General features: G+C 44.9%; 1 protein-coding gene across 1 annotated transcript in view; it reads right to left on the reverse strand.

Moving 5' to 3' along the window:
* Positions 1-14,212, reverse strand: part of KCMF1 (potassium channel modulatory factor 1) — a 51,859-nt gene extending 37,647 nt beyond the window's left edge. The window contains 5 exon segments of the mRNA XM_062599741.1: positions 12,773-12,878; positions 12,881-12,995; positions 12,997-13,082; positions 13,084-13,212; positions 14,126-14,212. Coding sequence (XP_062455725.1) covers positions 12,773-12,878; positions 12,881-12,995; positions 12,997-13,082; positions 13,084-13,212; positions 14,126-14,212 — 523 coding nt within the window.
* Positions 14,213-15,123: the final 911 nt, after the last annotated feature.

The raw sequence follows: 15,123 nt of genomic DNA on the forward strand, positions 1-15,123 counted from the left end.
TACCTTCCAACAGTATACAGTTCTGAAACACCTTATAGGGAAAAAAACAGTTTTGACACTACAAAGGCCTTAGTAGTACCTGAAACATTGTCCTCATAGAATGTATTTACAGCCACAGTTTTTAAGTTTTGTTTTGTTTTGTTTTTGACTTGCTGACATCTTTCAACACATGTTAACAGACATACAGCAACTTACTATGGGGTCCAGTGTAGGCACTAAATCTAATTTTGTGTGTGTGTGCAATTAGAAGATGCTTTACAATGGTGACAGGAGGTAAACAAAAGGATTTAGAACTGTAACTTATATGCAAGATCTTTAGTCTTTTTAACTCCTAAGGTCTGTTTTGTCTTCAACGGAGACAATCGGATAATTTAAAGTTTTTCTACTATAGTTTCACATTTCTGAGACATTACTCAGAGTCCCAGTAGCTCTTCTAGAGCCGCTGGATTAAAATGGAAGAAACCATAGTATGATCCTTCACTATTACTACCCACTGTCAAGATCTCCAAGTACTTAGCACCATAAGGGAGAATGCAGGCAGCCCTTTCTTCCAGACGACGGAAGCTTAACGCAATGCTATACTAGACAGTTAAGAAAATGCCTGCTTTCTTCAAAAATGTTAATAGTGAACGGGGACACTGGAGGCAAGGAAGAGGAGAAGATTTGGAAGAAATTCAACAAAAAGTTCAATGCAAGCACGACAAACAGTATTCATCAGTGCTGAACTGAAATTCTTCTTCAGAAAGCCTCTGTTAACAGTATCCTTCAAAGCCATACACAGTCTTGTACTTCAATCAATATGCCAAAGCACTTAACTCTTGGTTAGACAGTTCTATTACAAAATCACAGAATGGTTAAGGCTGGAAAGGATTTTTAGGGATCATCTAGTCTAACCCTCCTGCTCAAGCAAGGCTACCTAAAACACAGAATCATAGAATCAGTAAGGTTGGAAGGGACCTCTTGAGATCACCTAGTCCAACCTCCCTGCTCAAGCAGGGTCACCTAGAGCATGTCAGACAGGGTTGCATCTAGGCGGGCCTTGAATGTCTCCAGAGAAGGAGGCTCCACAACCTCTCTGGGCAACCTGGTCCAGTGCTCTGTCACTCTCACAGGGAAGAAATTCCCCCTCAAGTTCAGGCAGAACTTCCTGTGCTTCAATTTCTGCCCATTGCATCTTGTCCTGTCACATGGCACCACTGAAAAGAGTTTGTCCTCGTCCCCTTGACACTCTCCCTTCAGGTACTTGTACACATTGATAAGATCCCCCCTCAGTCTTCTCTTCCCCAGGCTGAACAGGCCCAGCTCTCGCAGCTGTTCCTCATAGGGCAGGTGCTCCAGCCCCCGATCATCCTCGTAGCCCTACTGGACTCTCTCCAGTAGCTCCATGTCTCTCTTGTCCTGGGGAGCCCAGAACTGGTGCAGTACTCCAGACGAGGCCTCACCAGGGCTGAGTACGGGGGCAGGATCACCTCCCTCCACCTGCTGGCAACACTCTTCCTAATGCAGCCCAGGACACCACTGGCCTTCTTGGTCACAAGGGCACACTGCAGGCACGTGGTCAACTTGTCATCCACCAGCACTCCCAGGTCCTTCTCTGCAGAGCTGCTCTCCAGAAGGTCAGCCCCCAGCCTGTACTAGTGCCTAGGGTTATTTTTCCCTAGGTGCAGGACTCTGCACTTGCCCTTGTTGAACCTCAGGAGGTTCCTCTCTGCCCAGCTCTCCAGCCTGTCCAAGTCTCTCTGAATATCAGCACAGCCCTCAGGTGTGTCAGCCACTCCTCCCAGCTTGGTAGCATCAGCAAACTTGCTGAGGATGCACTCAGGTCATTGATGAAAAAGTTGAACAGGATGGGAGCCAATACTGAGCGCTGGGGGATGCCACTAGCCACAGACCTCCAACTGGACTCCACGCCACCGATGATGACCCTCTGAGCTCTGCCTTTCAGCCACTTCTCAAGCCACCTAAATGTCCACTCATCTAACCCACACTTCCTGAGCTTGCCTAGGAGGATGTTTTGGGAGACAGTGTCCAAAGCCTTGCTGGAGTCAAGGTACACAACGTCCACTGCTCTCCCCTCATCTCCCCAGCCAGTCATTCCATCACAGAAGGCTCTCACATTGGTTAAGTAGCATTTCCCCTTGGTGAATCCATGCTGGCTACTCCTGATCATCATCTTTTCCTCCATATGTCTGGAGATGACATCCAGAACGAGCTGTTCCATCACGTTTCCCGGGATGGAGGTGAGGTTGACTGATCTATAGTTGCCTGAGTCCTCCTTCTTGCCCTTCTTGACTACTGGAGTGACACTGGCTTTCTTCCAGTCCTCAGCCACCTCTCCAGTTCTCCAGGACCTTTCAAAGATGACGGAGAGCGGCTTGGCAACAACATCCACCAGCTCCCTCAGTACCCGTGGACACAGTACTCCAGACGCAGCCTCACCAGGGCTGAGTAGAGGGGCAGGATCACCTCCCTCGATCTGCTGGCAATGCTCTTCCCCATGCAACCAACGACACCATTGGCCTTCCTGGCCACAAGGGCACACGACTCGCTCAGCGTCAGCTTGTCGTCCACCAGCACCCCACCCCACCATCCTTCTCCACACAGCAGCTTTCCAGCAGGTCACCCCCCAGCCTGTGCTGATGCCTGAGGTTATTCCTCCCTGGGCACAGGACTCTGCACTTCCACTGCTTGAACTTCCTGAAGGTCCTCTTCACCCAACTCTCCAGCCCGTCCAGGTCTCTCCGAATGGCAGCACAGCTTTCGGGGGTATCAGCCACTCTGCCCAGTGTGGCAGCATTAGCAAACTTGCTCAGGAGGCACTCTGTCCCTTCATCCAGCTTGCTGAGGCCTAAGTTGAACAAGACTGGACCCAGTGTTGCCCCTCAGGGGATATCACTAGCTACAAGCCTCCAACTAGACTCCACGCTGCTGATCACAACAGCCCTTGGAGCTCTGCTTTCAGCCAGGTGTCAAGTCATCTCACTCTCTGCTCATCTATCTTGCACTTCCTGAGCTTGCCTGGCAGGATGTTATGGGAGATGGTGTCAAAAGCCTTGCTGAAGTCAAGGCAGACAACATCTACTGCTCTCCGCTCACCTACCCAGCTACTCATCCCACCGTTGAAGTCTATCAGATTGGTTAGGGCATAATTTCCGCTTTGTGAATCCATGCTGACTACTCCTGATCACTTTCTTGTCCTTCTTGTGCTTGGAAATGGCATCAAGGCTGGGCTGCTCCATCACCTTTCCGTGGATGGAGGTGAGACTAACTGGCCTGTAGTTCTCTGGGTCCTCCTTCTTGCCCTTTTTGAACACTGGAGTGACATTAGTCGTCTTCCAATTCTGGAAGAAAATTCTCAACAATTCACTCCATCTTTCTGATACTCTGCCTGAATTCTTAATGCTTCCAGACATTAGAAGCAGAATACTAACTGTGCTTCATGGTACAAGGAGAATAACACATTTCTCTAACTGGCTCTTAACTTAACGGCTGGGTAACAGCTACCAGACTACAAGAGGCCTCCCTACTTATGAAAAAAAGAGAACAGGTATGGAATAAAGATCATCTGAACTATTATACATACTTCTAGATTGAGGGAAAAATAGAGCTTAGTCAAAAATTTAGGAAGCTGTGCATTCTCTACAGCTTACATTAGAAAAACTTAGGTGTCCTTCTTAAAGGATATCACAACTTTTCTTTCCCAGACTTATCTCTTTTCCCACATTTTACAGAGAGGCTGCTCTGGACATGTGAAAAACAAGAGTAACAATAATTCTGCTGCTGAAGCTAATGGTTTTATTTACTTTTAGCAAGAAAGTAGATAAGCCACAAAAAAAATGTGCAAATCACAGTGGTAAGTCAGTCTGGTTGCGGTCTATGTTGCACCATTATTGCTCTTTGTGGAGCTGCCTTCACATACCTTTTTTCACCAGTGAACCAGAACTAGCCTCTCAGTACAGAATTTTCCACTTTCAAAGACAAACCGTATCTCACCTAGCATATTCATATCCAAATAATACCTCAACACCAAAGCCCTTTAGGTTAGGCAATTTTTCTCATTATTACCTATATTAAAAGCATATGCAAATAATGACAGAGGTCAAAAAAACCTTTGTTGAATTAAAAGTGAAATGATGGGACCCTGAGCACAGACAAGCCTTTGTGGCCAACTGCAGACTCCTTTACAGCAGATTTTATTCTAGCAATCACAAAAGTAGGTTCAATTGATAAAGGTTTAACTATATTCAAACTCCTAGGAGTTTCAATTTAATTCCAGGTAAAGAATAATTTTTAAGCAGGTACGGCTAAAATATATAGCAGTTGACAAATTACACAGGAAATACACAATCAAGGCATCTGAACACTGTTTCTTACCAGGATCACTTCTTTGGAAAGAAAAATATAAATTACTGACAATTATACAAAAAGCTCTTCCATAACTATCTCCTAATGCGCACCTGATCTTGAAAATATTCTACTAACTATTGTTTCTGGGGCTAAGATACTTGAGATCTGTATCCAGAGAATATCACTAATTAAACAGTTCAGAGCACGGCTATCTAACCATCTCCCTTCACGACACTTCCATTCAGCCTCCAAATAATTCTGATATCTAATATACTTGCACATGGCTAGATGTTTACTTCCAGAAGCTGCCATGAAATACCTGCCAAACTATCATGCATCTGGAGAGCAACTCATTTGGTTTGTAAAAGTGCAGTTCTTCAGAAATTGGTTTAAATTACAATCCTAGTATGAATATTGATATTGTTAAACTATTTTGTACCATCTGTCCAATTCATGCTAATTTCCAGACTGAACTATTCATACACGAAGACTTTACCTCATCCATTTAATGGAATCAACATGCAATCAACACTAGGACGTAAGTGTTCCTGTAAAGATTTTCAGCAACGATTCACTTCAGCAAATAATATAAGAACGTTTCTGTAGTAAGCCAGACCTGTGAATAAAATTTTCACTATTAACATCTTCTAGTCTTCTTTCGAGAAGACAAAACAAACAAAAAAGATTGTCGTAGGTGAGAGAAACCACCGCCTAAAAACATTTTCAGCAATAGTTAGTTTCTTAAATAGTCCACAGTTAGTATGTTACCAGCAAATACTAGAGCTCTGCTTTTCAAAGGAGGCTTACAGAGACAGGCATTAAACTTCTACTGCATTTGAATCCAACATGAGTCTACAGCTTCCCCAGGTGTCTTTGAGAATCCTATTTTAGAGCTCTCTAGGGAGGAAGGTAGGAGAGGAAGAGCACAGTAAAGGGAAGGAAGGACAATGACAGTGGAATAAGAAGGTGAGAGATAAGAGATCAATGACAAAAAGTAGGAAAACAAAGAGAATTTATCCTACCAGAGACAGCACCTCTTGTCAGTCAAGACAAGAAACATTGCCTCCCAAAAAGAATGTGGCATCAGGAAATGGCAGAAGCGATGGGGGAAGACCAAATCTGACCTGAGGTAAGAAAAAAAAATGGGAGTTACGATCTAGATTTTTCAAACTTTGCCTTCTTCAGCACGCTTTCAGAAAAAAAATGTGAAATTTAAAAATAATGTACTTCTCCAGCTGCACTTCGTCACTGATCACAGCAGGGTGATCAAACCCAAATGTGAAGCAGGATCAACAGTACTTTAATCAAAATGTGAAATTCTATGTGAATCTTGGAGTGTAACTCAAAACTTCCAACAAGCTAAAAAATTTGGAATAATGTACTTGTACTTATAAATCTCATTGCACTGGAACACTGGAACGTTAATTCCTAGCTTTAGCAGACTAAGTAACTTCTGGTAAGTCACACTCTCAAATTTGCTACCCAATATCACAAAAGCAAGGAAATATCACTGTCTTCTGTGTACAGACTTCCTGTTTAAATGTAATATATAAATTTTTAAAATATTACCTATGTTTCCAACCGAAGAAAGAGATACTTCTAGACAAAGTCTCCTACTAGCTCCAAATAAAGCAATTAGTATAGAGATAGAACAATTAGGATGGAAAGAATTAAGGCATTCATTAAATTCACTTCAGAGTCACAAATGGACAGTAATAACTACAGTTCTGATATCAAGATAATTTATACAATAAGCCTGAAAATTTAATATTTTAACACAAAAATAATACAAATCCCATGAAATGAATCCAGCTTTCTTCTAACATGCATTCAGGGTACATTCTCAAAATGAAATTGGAAAAAAAAAAAGCTTTCCCAAATACTTTGAAGATTGCAGTGAGTTCTAGCCATGCTTAAAAAATGAGCGTTCCAACCTTGAACCAATGATCTCGAGTGGAGGAGTTCAAAATCACCTCTACTCACCTTTCAATTACAATTCTAATATCAGTGGATGAAGAGTACTTCTATGATAGACTGTAATTACAGTAAAGCTAAAGACATTTTTACAATAACATCCAACATTTAACTTGGGAGCTATCTCACTCCCTCAGCAAATACGTATATTCTAAGCTAAACAAACAGCTCAGAACTAAAACCTTGACTTACACATACCACAAACCAGTGAAACTACTAAGCACGTCTCTACCCTCTGCACTGAATTCAAAACAGTCTCTCTTAATTGTATCAAAGTTAATTGTAATAATGAGATGCAGAAAGAACACAGATGTGGATAACAATAGGGACTATATATACAAAATCACAGGAATAAATACAAGCCAGACATTCAACTGATGCTTTCAACAAATGCATAGGGACCAAACAGGACATACACTCTAAAGTCATCTTCTAGTCTGAAGTTAAAAAATACAATCCAAACCTTTAATTATTTAATCTGGGTACTAGGTGGCCTCAACAACTTTAAGTGAAAAAATAATTCACAATCAAATTACATACTATGTGAAAAAGTACTCAAGTTTATGGGTCAAATCATCATCTTTGTGTATTATGAAACAGGAATTAGATTCTCTTACATAGATAATTCCCCTTTTTTCGACTCCTCCTCTGTAGCAATGTCTTTCCAGTTTGTAAAAACCATGAAATAGTTCCTCTTCACACAAATCCTGAGTCACTAACATTATCCTCTTGGAATTTTCTGAAATAATGTGACTAAGCTACATACAGTGTCTTATACTGTTGCTGTATGAGTAAAGGACAGTGCTGCCCATAGTTAAGTTTCTTTGTCTCTTCTCACTACGACTTTTATTTTCACAGCTTCTAACCACCAAATTTGACCATCTAGTCTGAATCTAAGGCCAAAACACTTATTTTTTTTTTCAAAAAGGTATATTAGACAAAATGGTTCCAAATAACAAAAAAGGTGAAATCCCACTGTTTTGCTCATGTAAAAGCAGACACATCTTAGTATCAATCCATTCTTTTCTACGAAAACACAACTATATTCAGTGCACTAGGATAAATGGTGTTCAGTAAAAAAACAGATACTCAGTATTTGTTTTATGCTCACTGTTCAGTGTGAGCCTTTATTTACCACATTTTTCAAAGTTTGCATTGCTCTTACGCCCTTTCATGCCCTTCACTGTCAGCATGTCTCTACAAAATTTCAGTGAAGCATAAATATCAACCAGTTAATTTTCAAAGCATTTCTAAGTAGTATTCTCCTTCCCTTGAAAGGCATGGAAACCTAGGCATGAAAAGATAAAATTTTTCAAGTCCACTATGTGCAGATGCCTAATTTGAGATGTTGAATACGGACTTTTTTAGAGTATTTATTTTCTTTAACTAGGTATATTTTCAAAGCTCATCATTCAGGTATTGCAGTTGCAACTGTGAATGCTCAGATTCAAAAATTCTAAGTTGAGCCTTCATAAATAAAGAGCATACAGCTAGCAGCCACCTATGAACTCCTGCCTAAGTAATTTACCTGGCATTTCATATGAACTCCTACAGAGTAGAGACTCTGGAGGAACCCTACAGATGTAGGGTTCAACCCGACTTCCCACAATAAAATTCAGCAGCCAACACTCAACTGTCCTTTCTTTCTGCAATACCTTACCTGCTCATTCACTGTAACCTTCTAAAAACAGAGCAAGCCTCTCACACACACAGCAGCCTCCTACACACCCTAAATGAGGCAGGAGTGGTATGGAGCTGGTAAGATACAGCTGTATAATAATGCAGTGCATACAGCCAAAGAAGGCTGAATTAGTGAATTTTGGAACATCTAAACTCCAGCAACTTCTTGAATGTGGTAACACTTTTTATACTGGTCACTATTCAGTTTTTGTATTTCTTGACAGTAAGCGGGGTAAAAACAGCAAGACAAAGAGATGCAGCTATGAACAGTGATACTCATATCCCCTCCTCAAATGACACTAGTAATGTAAACATTCAAATGTATTTTAAAGTCTCTTTTTTTAATTTAAGTGAATTATATTTTTCCTGCACTGCTAACACAACCTGCCTGGCTCTTTCTGAAACTTCCTCCAATACCCTTTTAGTCACCATTAGCTCAAAGAAAAAGAAACATTTGCAAAAAAGAATTAGTTCATTATCTCCCCTGCTCTCCTCTACCAAATGACATTAAAAACATTGCAGTTCTGTACCAGGTTTTCTGCTTGTATTTAGTTATCAGTCTTCCACCACTGACTATTTAGAACTTTTGTTCTAAAGTCACCCCTGACTCCCAATTTCCCCATGCAATAGCTAGAAGAATGGAGCTAACGTTACCAGCCATTAGGTGTTTTCAAACAGGTGGTACATATTTAACCACAACTCTAAGATTCCTTTAATTTTGAAGGGTAAATCTTGTGGATTTTTAAGATGCATTTATTTACCCTTCCATCACTAATAGATATTTGACAAAAAAAGGGGGGGGGGGGAATGTATACAAGACATTTATACCAAAATAAATAAATAAAAGCAGGTCTGAGGTTCATGCTTCACTGAACACAGAGAGCTTAAAGCCAGCAGGGAATATTTTGGGAAATGCATACGATCCTGAGAATAACTCCATTTCTCCATTCCTAGCTTGATTATTACAACCCATTTGTAACTTTACCTAACCTAGAGCTTCCAGAAATCCATAGGATTAACTGTAGGAGCTTTGCTGAATTTTATGAAATACTGACAAATAGACATCTTTAAAATAAACTTATAATGCTGCTAGCTTTTTGAAATATAAACCGTACATCTCTGAATGAAGGTAAGAACCAAACTATGGAATTTGAGAGGAGCAGGGAAAGAAAGAAAAGAACAGTACAGAAGACAGAACTAGGTAGCGCAAGCCACAGGGCCACTGGGAATTCTTACAATTGCTGGATATAGGAAACTGGAATCCAAAACCTTGCAAGACTAATATTGCAGTAGTCACCTCTTTTCTATCACTTCTATAAAATAATATTGCATAACTTTTTTTAAAAGTTAGTTTCACAAAAAAGGGCAGAGATAGTCTTCTAATGATATTCATGAAAGCTATCATTCTCCATTCTTATACTGCCATACAGAAGAGTTGTTGCCACATGCATTTCCACAGAAAGCAAAATTACAATATGCAAAATACCTTCTAGAGAACAAAATTGACCTGCTTGCACCTTGTAGGCTGCCAAAGATTGCACCATCACATATTCTTTAAGAGAGGGGCTTCCTAGAGAATTACAGTATATCGCTCCTATAAAGCAAATGACATGAAATATAAAACCAGGGGATGATCTCATACTGCATTTTAGAAGACCAAAGACAGGGAATAGTTATGAATAGCTATTCTCTTGACATCAAATCACACACAAAAAATGGCTTTAAAGAATTAGAAATAAGCAGTGATAGGGAAATGTGGATAAATACTAATGATTACTTTTGGCAGTATTACAGCAAAACTTCTGAAACACTGAATGAACATTTAAAGAGAGAGTAACAACAATAAAAGTCTTAGTTGTGCCCATTTTTCTCAAGTGGGGGTAAACTTGAGCCCAGAGTTCAGCTGTGAAACAAAGAGCACAGAGAGGCTGGGTGTTTTGACTTTTTTTGAAGGAGAATGAGACTTTTCTTCCCCCCACCATCGTATCTCGTAACTGTTATACAGCGAAGAAAATGGTCAAGAAACCCAACCCCACCCCAATGGTCAAGAAATAGAAACCTCTATCAAGCACTTTAAGCCATATTTAAGGTCCCAAGACTTTAGGATTCCAAGTTCTACAGCACTTAGCTTTCCAAAGACATCCCTTCCCATCATAAAACCAGGCCAGTATTCTAGATCCTGTCAGGAACAATCAAATAAACCTTATCTGTAACTATGAGATCAAGTCCTTTTGAAGTGAGCACATGCCACAGAAATCATTTAATAAATTAGATCAAAGCTTGATTTATCCCAATGCCATATTTTTCCAAAACAGCTCCCTTCAATCTAGTCACACTGGATCAGAAATTGTCAGCTACGGACAACACTATATACACTTCAAGTAAAAATTACCTTTTTGTGACTATTTCAGTTTTAAGAATTTCCACCTTTCTAATAAAATTATATCTTTAATCCAGATTGAAAAAGTAGGTCTCTCATATTAAGACAAGTTATTCTACTCCCGTAACTGAAGATAAGACTAAAGTAAAACAATAGATACGTGAAGTAAAACAAGAATCACCTAGAAACTGTAGGTTGAACTATATGTTTCTATAAAAAAATCATCCTATAAAGCAAGAAATAGGCTTTTTAATAACCTAGTGTTCTCGTGGTTTGATTCATGCATGCATCCATACTCTTTAAGATGTCTACATTCATAACGCAAAGTTACCAAAACTCACTCACAAAGTGCTCATTAGTAAAGAAAGACAATCATTTCAGTTTCTCAAACTCAGCATGGCTAGAAAGTGTAAAAACATCAATGTATCTGCTTTGGAAAAACAATATTAAGCCTGTTTTTTTTGAAGTCACTCTTTCTAATCTTCAGGAAAATACCCAAGCACAGGAATGTGACTTTCCTCACTACAAACAGAACCTCACATCCACAAGGAAAATTCATGATAGCCTCCATCACAAACATCCTAATAAGCAAACGTGTTTTCAATATTTCTCTCCCTTAACCAAATAGCTACTGCGGGACTAAGATATCTTTTTACCAGATACCATTTTACCAGCCTCTTAGTACAATAGTCCATGGACTTACCACTGAATAACTAGAGAACAACACATGTCATTACTACTTCTGTATTTTTAACTAGTGCAATCCAGTAAGTGTGTATCCTAATGTTATACTTTAAATAGACTATCAAGGATATCATAGCAGTGACTTACAAAGTGCATTCTCCAACACAACTCCAACCTAACAAACACTTTGTGATTGATCCTCACTTTACCCATTAGTATTTGCATCATTATCGGTATATCAGTGTAGCATTTCCACCTCCACACTCTTAGGAAAAGAGGTATTTCATTGGAAAAAACAACAACAACAACAAATTGGAAGAACTTCTACTAATAAAACACTCTGCAGCAAAGACCCCTACTGAATTTTGACCTAAAAAAGAAAGAAAAAGTGTTAGTGCATTAAGGCAAGATAATTATTTGCTAAAGGAGCATACATACTTGCATGAACTAGCAATCAGCAAAACACAGCAGCTGCACAGTGAAGATCCCTCATATGTACTGTAGTACAGCACCAAGTTACCAACTAGGAGCCAGCACTGTTACCCACAAATTCTGAACTCTCCTACCACATTTCTGTGAAAACGTTTTAAGGTTAGATAAAGATATCTCGATTCCTTTTAAAAGATCATTTTACAACTCGAGTGGAATAAAAAATCATTAATGAAGACAAATGCTAAATTCAGTTCTTAACATGGCAGAAAACTACTCTTTCGAGTGACGAACCAGAGTTTCTGCAGAATAATTTGTACTAGTGTAAATGCTCTCGCCTATGAGCAAAAATGGGTAGAAAAACACACGGTTTTCTCTCCTGCTATCACGCCCCTACGCGCTGTCCACAGAAATTCCTTTCCACCGTTCAGTGCTCCCTCCTTCCCGCTCTTCCTCACCAGTTCTCAACTATCCCCTTAAGTCACCCGCAACGGGAACACGGGGGAACCAGGGCGAGTACATTTAGGCGACGACCTCTCCCACCACCACCAAATGCGCTGCCCCCGCTGCCCGCCGCCCGCAGCGTTCATCGCTACCGCAACAACGCAAAACTGTCGATAATAATAATAATAATAAAAGGGGGGAAGGCAGCGGGCCGTGCCCCACCTGCCGCAGCTACATCGGGAGGCGAGCGGCACCCCAGCAGGACCGCACGGCCTGTGCGAAGGCGCCCGGCCACCCTCGCCCGCCCGCGGCCCTCAGCCCCCACCGCCCGCCCGACCCCTCGGCGCAGCCCGCCCCGCCGCAGGCCCCACAACCCGCCTCCCCCTGGCTGGGCCGCGGCGGGCCTAGCACGGGACGGGACGCCCCGCACGCCCACCGGCCCCAGCTCCGCGGCGGGCGAAAAGCCGAGCGGCTCCCCGGGCGCCATCCGCGGTCCCGCGCGGCCGCAGGCCCCGGCGCCGCGCCGCCGAGGGGCGGCGACGGAGGAGGCGGCGGCGGCGCCCGGGCCCGCCTCAGGCCGCGGGCCTGGCGGCGGCGGCGCCCGGGCCGTAACGGCCGCGGCCGCCTCGCCTCCCATGACACTGCAGAGCGGGGCCCGGCCGCCGCCCTCCGCCCGCCGCGGCCTCCTTCCGCCGCCGGCTCCGCGGGCCCCGCACCCAGCGGCGGCGGCGCCATGATGATCCGCCTCAGAGGGCGCCGCGCCAGGCCCTAACGCCGGGCCGGGCCCCGCGCCCCGCGCCGCCGGGCTCCCCCCGCCGCCGCCGCGCCGCTCACCTTCATGTCGGGACATCCTACTTCAGAGGCGGCGGCCCAGGCCCGTCCCGGGGCTCCCGCGGGCTTCTGGGGCGCCGCTGCGGCCTGGCCCGCCGCCGCCGCCGCGCGCACGGAGCCCCGGTGCGAGAGGAGAGCGGGGCCGCGGCGGGGGCTGGGAAGGGGGTGAAAACACAAGGGGCGGTGAGGAGCCGGCCCCGGCCTCCCCCCTCCCTCCCTCCCTCCCTGGCTCGCTCTCCCCGCGGGGGGCGGATCCGGCGGCAGCGGCTTCCCGGGCGCCGTGACACGGTGACTCTGGGCCCCGCCGGCTACTTGGCGCCGCCTCCCGCCCGCCCGCTCCGCCCGCTGCCGCAGCCACGGCGGCGGCGGCGCTGCCCGCCTGCCGCTCCGCCGCGCTGAGCGCTCCCAGCCCCTTCCTCCTCCTCCTCCTCCTCCTCCTCCTCCTCCCACCCCGGCCGCGCTCAGGGAGGAAGAGGAAATACTGCGCCGGGCGCCGCCCAGCCCTGGCGCTGCGCGGGGCGGCGGCGCTCCCGCACGGGCTGCCGGGGCCGGCCGCACGGCCCCGGTGCCGGCGCCGGGCTCCCCGCGGGGCCGCAACATGGCGGCGGCGGCGGCCGGGGCCCCTCGCGGCGGCGGCCGGGGCCCCCCTCGGGGGCGCAACATGGCGGCGGCGGGGCCCCCCTCGGGGGCGCAACATGGCGGCGGGCCCCCTGGGGGCCGCCCGACGTGGCGGCGGGCGGGCCTTGCCGGCAGCGGGGCGCTGCGTCTGTCCCGGTTATTTGGGGATAATTTGTTTTTCGTTTTCGTTTTTTTCTTCTTTTTCAGGCGCCGGCGTTGCGGCGACTGCCCAGGCAGGCAGCGAGCCCGGAGGCGGCGCGGCGCGGCCGAGAAGCGGTCAAGGTAACGGGCCTGCGGGAGCGCGTCCTTGCCCGGCAGGCCCGGGGGCGGCGCTGCTCAGCTTCTATTAAAAATAATACCTTAAAAAACAAACAGGCAAGCGAAAGAGGGCAACAAATGCCACCACACGTGCTTCAAACAGATTTTTCGACTTCTTATTGTTACTCTTTCTACTGGATTTTGGTTGCAGCTGACTGTGGACCCCCAGGCCCGGCATTTTTTTTTCCTTTCTGTCTGTCATGCCTGCAGGGTATTTCTTCCAGAAGTATTCTCCAGCTGCTCTCCACCTCGTTTAAGGAGCCCCGCCATGTGCTCTGTGTCGTCTAAGTCTGGACAAGTGCCTCAGTTTCTCCACACAAGGAAAGCTCGCATGCTTTTTGTCCGGTGACGAGCGCCACTGAGTACTGAGATAAGCCAAAAACTTGGGAGCATGGCTGCGTGCCTTTCTGGTTCAGATACCTGTGGAGTATGTCGCATAACTTGCCACTGTGCTGCCTTCCTTTCCTCACCTTCTCCGCCCACTTTACTTCCATCCCAGTAATTCATTTTCCCTTGACTACATTTTCATTTTCTACTTTACTCCTGACGCTCTTCTGTCTATTTTTTACTATCTCTACCAGTCCAGCTGCCCCATGTGCTCCACCATCTTCCCTGTTTCCCTTCTGCCTATCAAGGGCTTCAGCTGCCTCTCCCTATTTGCCCTTTTCTCCCCAATTATTATTCCATGCATAACTTTACAGTCCTTCCTGAGTTTCCCTTCTGCACCGAACGTTATGCCACAGCCCCCATGCTTGTCGTAGTCCTACTGTTTGTGATCCTTTACATCACTGAAATATCTGGATATCACAGTCTGGAAGGCTGTGAAGACCCACAAGCTAGAGGCACGCAGGCACCAAGTGCAAAGGATGACAAGTGTCAGCAGTAATCCCCGAGAGGAATAAGTGCCAGCCTCGTTCCTTGTACCACTTCCCATGCCAGTCATGCCTGTGTGTTACGACCCTTCTTTTATCTGCCCCTCTATATACAGACAGTTCTTTCACCTGCATCTTTTTCTTACTTGCTGTTTCTTGACCACACAGCCTAGTGAGAGCATAACCTAGGTCTGTCTGAAAAAAAAGGTGGGAATTTTCATTAGTGGAGAAGCTATCATGGAGAAGCTCTAGGAGAAATTGTGGGCCATTTTGACTGAAAACAGGCAGTGTCTTCACTGCTGCAGGAAGCAGAAGAGCTAATGACCTCACAAAGAGTTTGCAAGAAACATAGCTTAGGTAAGAAGAAACTAAAGAGAAATCTACAATTACCGTAACACTTACTGTAAAACTGTGAAAGTGGTAGCTCCAGAGAGTGATGGTGGTGAAGCTGTGCCTTTGTTGGCCAGCATTTCACAGCAGCAGAGTGGGGCAGTGGGTCAAGGTGTATCTTATTATTGCTTTACTACCAGAACTTTAAATACAAAT

Source organism: Rhea pennata, chromosome Z, assembly GCF_028389875.1.
Source record: "Rhea pennata isolate bPtePen1 chromosome Z, bPtePen1.pri, whole genome shotgun sequence".
NCBI lineage: Eukaryota > Metazoa > Chordata > Aves > Rheiformes > Rheidae > Rhea > Rhea pennata.